The sequence below is a fragment of the Aedes albopictus genome, chromosome 3, assembly GCF_035046485.1.
Source record: "Aedes albopictus strain Foshan chromosome 3, AalbF5, whole genome shotgun sequence".
Taxonomy (NCBI): domain Eukaryota; kingdom Metazoa; phylum Arthropoda; class Insecta; order Diptera; family Culicidae; genus Aedes; species Aedes albopictus.
The window spans coordinates 177,495,191-177,507,915 of NC_085138.1; the positions used below are offsets into that span (position 1 = coordinate 177,495,191).

Here is a 12,725-nt window from a genome sequence, read left to right on the forward strand (position 1 = left end):
ATAAAGATTTCCTCAGATGAAATCCGCGAAACCGTGACAGAAATTGCAGGATCGGTAGTAACAGAAATTGCCATTGAAATTTTGGAAGTAACTACTGGATATTGACTGAAGAATTCCCCGGGAGAAATTGCTGGAAGCTTCTTGGAAGGAAATGGAGAATAAATACAGAGAGGAGGATTTTGTTTTTAATTTCTTTTTATTCGTGAATTTTAACTTAAGCTAATTCTTCACACAGAGGAGGATTTTACTAGCAGTTCCTTTTTATGATACCTCTGAGAATTTGCACTGGCAATTCGTCCAGAAGATCTCCCTGGGAATTTATTCAGGAGAGATTCGTCAAGAAATTCTCATCGGGGATTCTACCAAGAATTCCTCCAGGGATTCCCACAGGGTATTTCTCTCTTAATTCCCACCGGGGATTCCTGAAAGAACACCCACTGGGGATTCCTCCAGGACTTCCTTCCGAAGATTCCTCCAGAAATTACTTCTGGGCTTCCTCCTAAAATTTATTCGGGAAATTCTTCAGGAGTTCGTCCCAGAATTCATCCAGAAATTACTCCGGGTATTTCTCCAGCATTTTTATCAGGGATTTTCCCAAAAATGCATCTGTGGATTACTCCAGGTATTCTCAACGGAGATTTTTCCAGGACATCCTTCAGGGATTCTTTCAGGAAAACCTGCGGGGATCCCTTTGTTACCGCTAAGAATTCCTCTAAAAATTCTCCTGGGGATTCCCATGGAGATTCCTTCGAGGAAACCTCCTGGAATTCCTCCAGGATTTTTTTTTTCAGGAATGATTCTGTGGATAACTCCAAGAATTCCTCCGCGTGTTCCTCAAGGATTTTTTTCGGGGATTCTCCCAGGAATTTCACTAAGGAAAACTCCAAGAATTCCTCCGGAGATTTCTCCAGAAATTCCTCCAGGGATTTTTCAATGGATTCTTCTTGTGATTCTTCAAGGAATTCCACCAGGAATTCTTTCAGGGATTACTCTGAGTATTTCTCAAGAAATCCCTTCGGGGACTCCTCCTTCGGGTAGATCTTTGGCATTACATACGGAGATTCTTCCAGGAATTCTTCGGGGGATTCCCCCAGATATTACTCCGGGGATTGCTCCATAAATTCTTCCGAGGATATATCCAGGGCAGGGATGTCAGATTGTTTTCCCAAAAATCTGTATCCCATACAAAATTTGGGCGAAAATCTGTATCCCATACAAAAATAAAATAGCCCCTGTTGCTCAAAAATCTGTATTTCATCTAAAACGAAATCTGAATGGATGCTGAAAAATCTGTATAATACATATTAATCTGTATGTATGGCATCCCTGCTCCAGGGTTTCCTCCAGGGATTCCTCCTAAAATTCTTCCGGGACTCCTCCAGAAATTCCGAAGGGGTCTTCCCCAGGAATTCCAGCGAGGATTTCTCCTGGTATTCCTCCGATTATTTTTCCAGGAATTCCTCCAGGGATTCCACCAGTAATTCCTCCAAAATTCCTTCAGCAATTTTTCTAAAGATTCTCCCAGATACTCCTCTGGAGATAACTCCAAGATTTCCTCCGAGGACTCCTCCAGTGATTCCTTAAGAATTCCTCTGGGGGTTCCTCCTAAGTTTTCTCTAGGAATTCATTCAGAAATTCCATAAGATTTTTTTTCAGGTATTCCTCTACGAATGAATCCCCATTGGAATATCTGAATTCCTGGAATAATTCCAGGAGGAATTTCTTAAGAAATCCCTGGAAGAATTCTTGGAGTTATCTCCAGAGGAATTTTTGGAACGATCCCTTGAAAAATGTCTGAATGAATACCAGGAGGAATGCATGCTGAAATTCTCGGAGGATCCCCAGGATGAATTAATTGTGTGTAATTCCCAGAGGAATACCTGGGAGAATCCCCGGAAAAAATGTAGGAAGACCACTCGGAGGAATTCCGGGTGAAATGACCAGAGGAACTCCTCGACGGAATTTCTGGAGGAATCGCCGGAGGATTTCCTGGAGGAATCCCTGAAAAAAAAACCTCGGAGGAATTTATAAAAGTATCTCCGGAGAAATTCCTGAAAGAATCCCCGGTGGAAATCCTTGAGGAGTTCCCTGAGGAATCTCTGGAGGAATTCCTGCAAGAGTCCCCGAAAAAAATGCTGGAGAAGTACCCGGAGGAGTACCTGAAGAAATTCTCAGAGGAATTCCAGGAGAAATCCCTAAAAGTTTTCTCGGAGTGATTCCTGTGGAATCCCTGGAGGAATTCGAGGAGAAATCCCCAAAATTCCTGGTGATTCTCAATTGAAATTTATGGAGGAATCCCAAGAGGAATTTCTGGAGGAATCCCTATTGAAACTCATGGAGAAATCCCCTGCGGGATTTCCTAAAGTTATCCCTAAAGGAACTCGTAAGAAAATCCACAACAATATCGCTGGAGTATTAACCAGAGGAATTCCTATAGGAAGGAATTCCCCGATAAATCCCCAGAGGAATCTGCGGAGGAATTTGTAGAAGAATTCCCCGAGAAATTCCTGGAGGAAGCTCAGAAGGAATCCTCGGTGGAATTTCTAGGGGGATCTCTTAAGAATTCACTGGAGGAATTCCTGTGGAAATTCCTAGTTGGAATTCCTGGAGGAATTTTCAGTGGAAATTCCTGAAGGAATCCCCGGTGGGAATTTTTGGAGGAATTATCGTACTGCCGGTGGACGCATAATTGTCCCATGTGTAAAAACAGACAATCGAGAAAATTGCATCCAAATCCAATCCAAATTGCATTTGGAACGATTTTAATGTTCTATAGGATTTCCAATAAAACGTGACGCTTATGCGTCCACTTTTTAGAATGTTACAAATCGGCGTTGCGTTTTTCCGACAATTTTCGGGACAAACTACCTGTTTTTACGGAAACTTGGTGTTTTTTCGGCTTTCAGTCGCAGAAAAAGCGTTGATTGTTTCAAATCAATCAATCAAGGCAATGATTTGAAACAATCAACGCTTTTTCTGTGACTGAAAGCCGAAAAAACACCAAGTTTCCGTAAAACCCAGTCAGTCCCTCTATGTTATACCTGTTTTTATTTTCGTATATGATAGTACACTATGATTCATGATCATACGCTGCAAAATCTCAATATTGCCAAAAATGCACATGAGAAAATATGCTTCCACCGGCAGCGTAGGGATACATAGTGGGAATTCTTGAAGAAACCTCAGGTGAGAATTGCTGAAGGAATTCCTGGAGGCATCCCTGAAGGAATTCCTGGAGGCATCCCTGAAGGAATTCCTGGATGAATCCCTGTGGAATTTCGGGAGAAATGCCCGGTTGAATTCCTGGAGGAATTTTTGTAGGCATCCCAGATGGAATTTCTGGAGGAATCCCCGAAAAAATTGCTGGACGAATACCCGGAGAAATTCCTGGTTGAATCCCTGGAGGAATTCCTGGAATAATCTTTTGATGAATTCCTGGAGAAATCTACAGAGAAATTCCTGTTTGAATCCGTAGTGAAATTTCTAGAGGTATCCCACGAGAAATTCCTGAAAAATCCTTGAAGGAATTCCTGGAGGAGTTTCTGCAGAAATCCCCGGAGGAATTATTAGAGGGGTCCCCGGTGGAAATTCCTGGAGAAATATAAAAATGGACGGGACTTCACATTAGGGTTTTTAAAAAAACTACTTGTTTCAAATTTACCCTAATCCCATCACTTTTATTATGTTCTTGTTTATAATTTTACATTTCACACTTCCTAACACTTATACTGGGCCAGAAGGGCTTTCAACTGACTATTAGACCTATCGATTCAAACGTTCACTTCCAACTGACTGATCGAGCCAGACCAGACCGAGGGCACACCTGTGTCCTCCGATTGAGTTCGATGCTTTCTCGATGTCAGCAAAAGTTCACCGGATGGCAACTGGCCTGGTTGTTCTGGGTTGCGTTGGATGGTCGGTGTTACTGTGCGCCGGTATCGATTTATCGTGTCATCAATATGCTCGGAGTCCAAAGGGTATTCTGGTATGGGGGTTATGCTCAGTGTCTCCAAGGGTGATACTGCTTTGTCAGCATCTAGTCCACGATAGGCGGATACCTGAACATCGTGGGTAGAGCCTAGGGATGTCCATAACTTCCCCCGCCTTAGTTTGAACCGTCTCGGTTCAATATTGTTTGAGAGCTTTCCAACGCATTGTTTGCAGGGATCCGTATTGTCAGCTTCATTTTGAGTTTACGAACTTCTCTCGTAAGAAAAGCGAAAATTACTGCTACGAAGCATGTGATGAGAACTATTCCTACTATGTTGAGCACTTTAGTCCTTTTGCTTGCTGTTTCTAAGTGCTCCAGCTTATGACGATTCCTAATGTGCAGTTGTTCCATATAGTCAATGGATTCTGGTTCTGTCTGTGACTCATCTACGCTAACTGAATGTAGGGGTAAGATGACAGGTCTGGATTCTCCTCTGAATGTTTTGCTGGTAAAGGTTTTTCCGTTGAGGGTGATGGAACAATCTCTAAATGATATGAGAAACGTTCCTGTTAAATTCCTCGGACCATATCCACAACTGTTTTGCATCGAAGTCGGATCAACAGAGTTTTTAACTAACAGTCCGAGATTCTCGATTTCCTTTGTATCAGGTTTCATTGGGGATCTAATGAAGGTACAGTTACCCGTATTTCCTCTTAGTAACTCATGTAAGCATCCGTCATTTGAAGTGTTATACAAGTTCTGGACGTCGCAGATGATGCTATGCTCGATGTTCATGCATGGATGGGAAATTAGGTAAGACTCATTGTTACCAACAATGGCTTTTGTTGCATTTATCGGTATGATTTTAAACTGTCGTGGAATGGCTTCTATTTGGAGTTGCACAAATTCTCCTTGCCTGAATTTAGGAATTTTTATGAGTAGGATTATGTCTGAGTTATTGTGGAATGCTATGGGTTCCAAAAACTCATAAACTTGGTCATAGCTGTTAATCACAACGCCTTGTGACTCCAACAGATTCGTTGCAAATTCTAGCTCTGATGGTTGTAAGAAAGCCTTTGAAATTAAACCCAACTTGGACAACTGAATGGCCTCGAAAATTGTAGACAGCTGCTGGTTGATCATGTCGATGTTGAAGATGATGTTGTGTAGGTGCAGGAGATGTTCCCATTCGACAGGTCTGTCTAAGCTCAGTCTTGTCTGTTTAATGATGCTATCTATTTCCCTAGACTGTCTATAAGCTTGTTTAGTAATATTGTTAATCCTTTCCTCAAACAATTTATTAATTTGAATTTGTTCATTATTCTCTGTTACTAAAAGGTTATTTGAATTTTTAAGAATTTCAAGTTGGTTTTCTATTTTTAACAAATCTTCATTATCGAGATTCCCTGTAATCATTTTTAAGGTAGACCCAAGAAAATTAAGAGATCGTTTTGTTTTTCTACTTCTAGCGGTTAAATTTTCAAGGATAAAATAAGCCTGACTCTGCTTTTGTTTAAGAATTTTAACTAGTTCTGCTATCTTTGGGTTTTCTTCAATGTTCAAAATAATGGATTCATACTGCTTGAGAACGACGGTAAAGGAAAATAAATTAAATCTATGGAATAGTGTGTGAGATCCTTCTTTTATAAAGACTGAATTAGTCTTGAACGCAACTATACCGGGATTTTCATTAAGTTCAAGGATTTCCAAGTAAGCAGAGTAAATAGGATTGAAAAACATCATAATTGTAAGACAAAAAAGTATCGGGTGTTTGTGTGTCATCTTCGAGCTGAAATGACAGGAGAAGAAGGGAAAGAAGACAAAAAGGTGCAATTAGTTCTACGTCGAAATTAAGTTTTACGTTTACGTTTTAATTTTGTTTTGTGGACTTTTCTCCCATTCTCGTCGATAATATTTGACTCTAAATTATCTTTGACTTGTATTTCTCTATACCTCTCTTGGTGCTTCAAGTTATTCCTTTTTCTTTCGAAGACCGTTTCATTTGGAAGGAAGTTTTCAGGATCTTCTCTGTTTATGTTCAGTTTTTCTAAGTCTGAACGTTTTTTCTCTAATTGTTTTTGAGACAAAATCCTGTAAAATTCCTCCTTCAGTCTTATTCTTTCATCGAGATCTTCGGGGACAGGGTCCTCGTTTCTGAAGCCAAAAAATAACTCTTTTGGAGTTAACTTTGTTTGAGAGTGTATTGAGTCATTATATATGGAAACTGCAAGATTAATTTTTGCCGTTTCGGACATATCTTTAGTTGAATCCTTCATACTTAAGATGTTGTGCAATTCTCTAATAGTCCTATGGACGATTTCCACAGTACCATTCGAAGAGGATTGTCCAACACTCGTATAATGGTACTCTACATCGTTTTCCTCGAGAAATTCTTTAACTGTTGTTGAGGTAAATGATGCTTCCTGATCCATGACGAGAAAGGAAGGTTTTCCAACGTTAGCGAAGAAGTGGGTTAGTGCTCTTAGAATGTGTATAGTATTCCGTGTTTTAATTGGGATAGCCATTGTTAGTCTGGAGAACTTATCACAAAGTGTTAGATAATTTCTATTTCTGATTATGAATATATCCATATGAACAATTTGCAACGGCCTGGATGGTGTTGCTGTTAATTGGAATTTTTGTTTATATGGTCGCCTTTCATACTTAGCCTTTTGACACAGTTTGCAGATGTTGATAAACTTTGAAATTTTGCTCTTCATTCCTGGGAAAAAGTACCTTCTTGAGATGTGTGCCTTTGTCTCAATGATACCTCTGTGGTTCGCGTTGTGTTGCCGTTCGATGATCAGGTCCTGTTCCAGCTCATCTGTTACGTCTTCTAACAATCTTTGTGTCCAGAAAATTTTTAATGATTTTGCTCTTGAAAAGTAAGTTTTATAAATAGTTTGCAGCCTATTAAGGATACTTTCGCTACAATAAAGACCGGTAGCGCATTTCGTCGAAGCGTATTCCTTAAGAATATTGATCAGGGCTGCTGGACCAAAATGTACCTTCTTTATAGTTATTCTGTGGAAGTTTTTAAATGGGGTCAAGGATTCACGACTATCTTCATCTGTCTCTAAAAGTACAATCTGATTTCCAAATCCGTTAAGGGGTCTTTCCGTTGACGGGATGAAGTCGTTATCGTCAGTGTCCGCGGAGTGTTGTGTCATGTCATCGCTGGAGGTAGAGTTGGCGTTTACTTCTGTTTTACCCTCAGGGTTAATACGAGACAGTGCATCTGCATTAGCGTTTAGAGTACCTTTCTTATACTTGATTTCAAATTCGAGCTCTTCGAGAGCTAGTTTCCAGTGTAAAAGTCTCCTGTTCAGATCATTTTTCTGCCGGAGCCACACAAGTGGTTTGTGGTCGGTTCGAATTTCGAAAGAGGTTCCGTAAATATATGGTCTAAAATGTTTCGTTGCCCATACAATGGCCAACAATTCTTTTTCCGTGGCAGAATAGTTGCATTCTGCTTGATTCAGCGTTCTAGAGGCATATGCAACAGGATGCTCTTTGCCATCTTCGAATTTCTGAGACAAAACGGCTCCTAAAGCAAAGTCGCTTGCGTCAGTTTCAAGAATGAATTTTCCATTGAAGTCGGGGTATTTTAGAATAGGGTCGCTCGTTAGTAACTGTTTGCAATCATTAAAACAACTAATAAATTCTTCGTTGTGGACAATTTTTGTATCTTTTTTCAAGCACCTGGTTAAAGGTTTCGTTAATTTTGCAAAATCTCGAATAAATTTTCTGTAGTATCCAAGAAGTCCTAGGAAGCCTTTGATTTGAGTAGTTGTTTTTGGGATTGGCCAATTAAGGATTTTTTCGATTTTATTTGGATTGGGTTTAATGCCATCTTGGGTTACTATGTGCCCCAAAAATTCACATTGTTTCTGAAGAAATTCACATTTGTCAAATTGAATTTTAAGGTTGGCTTGAGCAAGCCGTTGAAGCACTTTGTTAAGGTTATCGATGTGGTGCTGTAACGAGCTACCAAAAATAATAATGTCGTCTAGGTAAACTAGGCAACAATTTCCAATGAGATTTCCGAGAATGTGGTTCATTACGCGCTGAAAAGTTGCTGGCGCGTTTTTTAATCCAAAGGGCATGCGAATGAATTCGAAGTGCCCTTTCTCTGTACTGAAAGCAGTTTTCGGCCTGTCTTTTGGATGTACCTCAATCTGGTGGAATCCAGATTTAAGATCCAGTGTAGTAAAATAGGTACTACGGCCGAGCCTGTCAAGGATTTCTTCAATTCGCGGGATGGGGAATTTATCATCGACAGTCTTTTCATTTAATTTGCGGTAGTCTATGACGACACGCCATTTCTTTTTTCCGCTTGCATCCAGTTTTTTTGGAACAATCCAGATTGGAGATGCCCAGGGGGAAATAGAATTTTGAATAATACCGTCCTCCAACATTTCGTTGATTTGCTTCTCCACTTCAGCTTTATGGACATGAGGGTATCGGTACGTTTTGGTATGAACTGGAATATCATCCGTAGTTTTTATTCGATGTTGAATTGCAGAAGTGCAAGACAACTTTTCTGAATCATTATGAAAAATTTTGGAATTTTTAGAAAGGATTTTCAGTAATGCAGATTTTTCTTCGTTGTTGAGATGTTTGGTTCTAATCATTGTTTCCAATTCAGAAGGGGGTATGTGGGACGCTTGATAAGAATGATGTGAATTCATATTGTTAACTTCTGCTACTTGAATAGTTTTTGCTGGCTTTGTCCAATGGAAGGTGACAGATTTGTCAAAGTTTCTTATTGGAGCGTTTACAAAACCATTTTCTGCTTGGTACAACCCAGAAGGGATTACAGCGTTTGCAATTTGTATGTCGTTAGGGAGGTAAACGTTGCCATTATTCTGTAAAACGGGTAGTTTGATCATTCGCGTAGAGTTCTCTGTCAGCGTAATCTGCGAAGGGCCTAATTTCCTAATTTGCATCGGGATTGTTTTGTGGGGAAGGATTATTTTGTGGTTGTTTACGTCGATCAGTGCTTCGATGTCGGAGAGGGTTTCATATCCAAGGATTCCGTCAAAATATTTGTGGAAATTTAAAAGGTAGAAGGTAACTTTTTGCTTGAGGCCAAAAATTGTCGTGATGAATTTTTGATCGGCCGCATGCCGTCCTGAGCTATTAGAAATTTTGAGGGTTTTGCATTTTAGCTGTTTTGATTTTGGAATCAGGCTGGGCGAAATGAAATTTTTGTTTGATCCACTATCCACAAGTATTTTTGCGTCCTTACCACAAATGTTCATTATTACGTAGGGAAGTCCGTTGATTGCATTTAAGTCAACGATCTCGGATCGAGGCCTATCTGAAAATTTACGCTTTGTTCACTGACTTCGTCTTCACTATCGTCTTCGCTATGTGTGTCATGTGTATCGTCGTCGTTTTTCTGTTCAGCGTCATGATTGTAAACTCTGGAACGTAACGACGGGTCTACTTCCATGGGTGTCAATTTCTGTCTGTCGGATAGCGGTTTGTGTCGTGTAGATGGGGTGTCTGATTGCTTGCTAAATGGTTTATTGGAAGATTTGAAATTTTTGCTACCATGGGGCTGTTGGTCGAATGCAGCTTGTGTGTGGGACTTCGTCTTCTCAGCGTTTTGGAACCGACACAGGAATGCGTATGCATTCTCCAAATCACTGGGTTGTGCTGTTTGAGCATACCCAAAGTAGGGTTTTCTAAGGCCGTTAATAAATGCTGCTAAACATTCTTGTTCAAGGAAATGATTAATAGCGTCCCAATGGTTTGCATAAGTTGGATTCTGCTTTGCCAAAGACTTCATATTAACCATTATTTCCTTTGTTTTCTTATAGTAAATATGTAATGATTCGGTCATTTTAAGTGACCATAATTGTGTCTGGTATGTAGCAATATTATTGCGATCACCGTAGACACTTTGTAGGATTTCCGCTACTTCGTCGAAGGTAGTGGGGTTTCCGTTTACACATATCATATCGCGGGCTTTGCCCTCGATTTTGTTGATCACCGCTTGTTCGTACACGGCAAATAAATCCGGTGCGACGTGTGGTCGGCATAAACTCAAAGCTCGTCTTGCTGTATCAAGCCAATGACTGAGCTGTCTTTTATTCCCGTCGAATGATGGGATCATTCTTATGGGGTCTGGAATTCGAAAGAAGTCCGTGCGACGGTCCTCCACGACGGGGGCTTGCCGCTGTTGTTGCAACTGTTGCTGTTGCTGCTGTAAATTATTGTTTTCGACTTGAAGAGCACCAAGTCTGTGCTCCAAGTTTTGTATTTGGTCAAATATTGCCTGTAAATTAACTTGTTCCATGTTTCTTTCGTGGTACCTGAGAGGCTTAACTTTAGGAACGGGATTAAATCTACGCATACAAAATGATAGAGAGGTTGGGAAAAGAAAAGTTGTTTACTCACGGTTCGACACTCTTAAAGGGTTGAAACCCACCGATGCAGTTTTCGTGTCGGGCGGCGCAAATCACCTACGGGTTGAGGGATGGTTTCCAAGAGCCTGGTTCCTGATGATCGCTGGAGATAGTCACTAGTTTCTTGCTTCGCCACGGGTTGGGCTAAGCGTCTACTTAATGCTGAATCCTGCACAAGTCAGTTACACTTTTAGTCCTTGGTTACCGGCACGTCCGATGTCGTCAATTCGACACTAATTTTCAGTTTTCGCACTACTGTCCAATTACCACGGATCGGGTTTTGTCACTAGATTGTCTTCCAAAAACTAGCACTGCACGTAGAGTGTTCCGTACGACTGCGCCAAAAATGGACGGGACTTCACATTAGGGTTTTTAAAAAAACTACTTGTTTCAAATTTACCCTAATCCCATCACTTTTATTATGTTCTTGTTTATAATTTTACATTTCACACTTCCTAACACTTATACTGGGCCAGAAGGGCTTTCAACTGACTATTAGACCTATCGATTCAAACGTTCACTTCCAACTGACTGATCGAGCCAGACCAGACCGAGGGCACACCTGTGTCCTCCGATTGAGTTCGATGCTTTCTCGATGTCAGCAAAAGTTCACCGGATGGCAACTGGCCTGGTTGTTCTGGGTTGCGTTGGATGGTCGGTGTTACTGTGCGCCGGTATCGATTTATCGTGTCATCAATATGCTCGGAGTCCAAAGGGTATTCTGGTATGGGGGTTATGCTCAGTGTCTCCAAGGGTGATACTGCTTTGTCAGCATCTAGTCCACGATAGGCGGATACCTGAACATCGTGGGTAGAGCCTAGGGATGTCCATAACTATATATTGTGTTATATCTGATGGAATCGCAGGAGAAATCTCTGGAGAAATTCCTGAAAGAATCCTCGGAGGAATTCCTGGAATTATCCCCAGTGGAATTGAATCATCAGAAGAGAATCCTCAAAGAAATTCCTGAGGAAATTTCCGGTGGGGGTCCTGGGGGAATCTCCAGAGGGAATCCCTGTTGGAACCCTTGGTAGGAATTCCTGGAGGAGTGCCCGGTTCAATTACTGAAGGAATCCCAGGAGGAGTAATAAAAGAGTAATTCCTGGAAGAACCCCTGAAAAATTCCTCGAGAAATTTATGGAGAAATTCCCGAAAGAATTCCAGGAGAAGTTCCCGAAAAAAATCCTGGAGAAATCCCAGGAGGAATTTCTGGTGGAATCCCCAGTTAAATTCTCGGAGGAATCCCCGGAGAAATTCCTGGAACAATCTTCGGCGGAGTTCCTGGAGGGAATTCATCCCCCTTGGGAAATTCCTATAGGAATGGGAATGAGAATGGAAATTTCTGGTGAAATCTTCGGTGAGAGTGCTTGGAAGAATCTTATTTCTAGAGGAATCCCCGAAAAAAAAATTCTAGAGGATAACCCGGTGAAACTCGTGCCGAAATTGCCGAAGCAATTCCAGGAGAAGTTCTCGGAGGAATTTCTGGTGGAATCTCCGATTAAATTCTGAAAGAAATCATTGAAGGAACTTCTCGATAAATTCCTAAAAGGAATACTGGTGAAATCCCCGGAGGAATTCCTGGAGGATTCCCAGGAGGAGTTATTAAAAAAGGAATTTCTGGGAAAATCCATGAAACAATGCTGGATGGATACCCGGTAGAATTATTAGAAATTCCTCAAGCAATTTCACCGGGGATTCTACCAGAAATTACTCCGGAGATTTCTCCAGCTTATTCAAATCCAACTACTCATAATGTGTGGATCCCTATAATATGTAGCATAAATTGATATCCACCCAATTGCGATCAGGAAAAGCGTTCCACTTTGATGCCACACGTGTCAAGTCAGGAGCAAGAAAAAAATGTTGAAGGTATTCCCCCTTAACAAACCTGCAGGCAATTAACTCGTGTCAATGGGTCATCCTCTTACGTCTAGAATGTATATGGTGTGGAATCATGATTCCCTGCTCTTATTTTCCCCGGTTCAGTATATACCTAAGCTTGGTGCCGATGATGATGACAGACGGCGTGTTCGCATTCAACTTCGTCTTCGGGCCATTCCTGTTCCTGCGACATGGTTGCTACAGCGTAGAAATAAGAGAAAATAAAACAAGAACTTCCGGGTGGCAAGTAAACCGTTTTCACATATTGCCTGCAGGCGCCAAGCATAGGTAGCGACTTTTAAATGTATCCTAGTAAAATGTATCACTTTCCGGCTTGCCGTGTTCTTTTCTGTTTCTTTTTTTTTGCACTCATCATTTCTCTCTACATCATTCATATTTCGTTTGAAGGCATATAATTTCCGTCAGTCGTTTAATTGCGTTTTTTATACAGCAGCAAATAAAAGCTTTTATTATAAAATGTTGAGTATTAAACTTGA

At 40.9% G+C, this 12,725-nt stretch overlaps 1 protein-coding gene across 1 annotated transcript; it reads right to left on the bottom strand.

The window, feature by feature from the left end:
- Nucleotides 1-3,613: 3,613 nt before the first annotated feature.
- Nucleotides 3,614-10,563, bottom strand: LOC134289466 (uncharacterized). Its single transcript, XM_062855311.1, has 2 exons — nt 10,340-10,563; nt 3,614-5,720 (listed from the first exon to the last, which is right to left on the bottom strand). The coding sequence occupies exon 2, from the start codon at nt 5,711-5,713 to the stop codon at nt 4,106-4,108; it is 1,608 nt and encodes a 535-aa protein (XP_062711295.1). The 5' UTR covers nt 5,714-5,720; nt 10,340-10,563; the 3' UTR covers nt 3,614-4,105.
- Between the last annotated feature and the right edge of the window lie 2,162 nt (nt 10,564-12,725).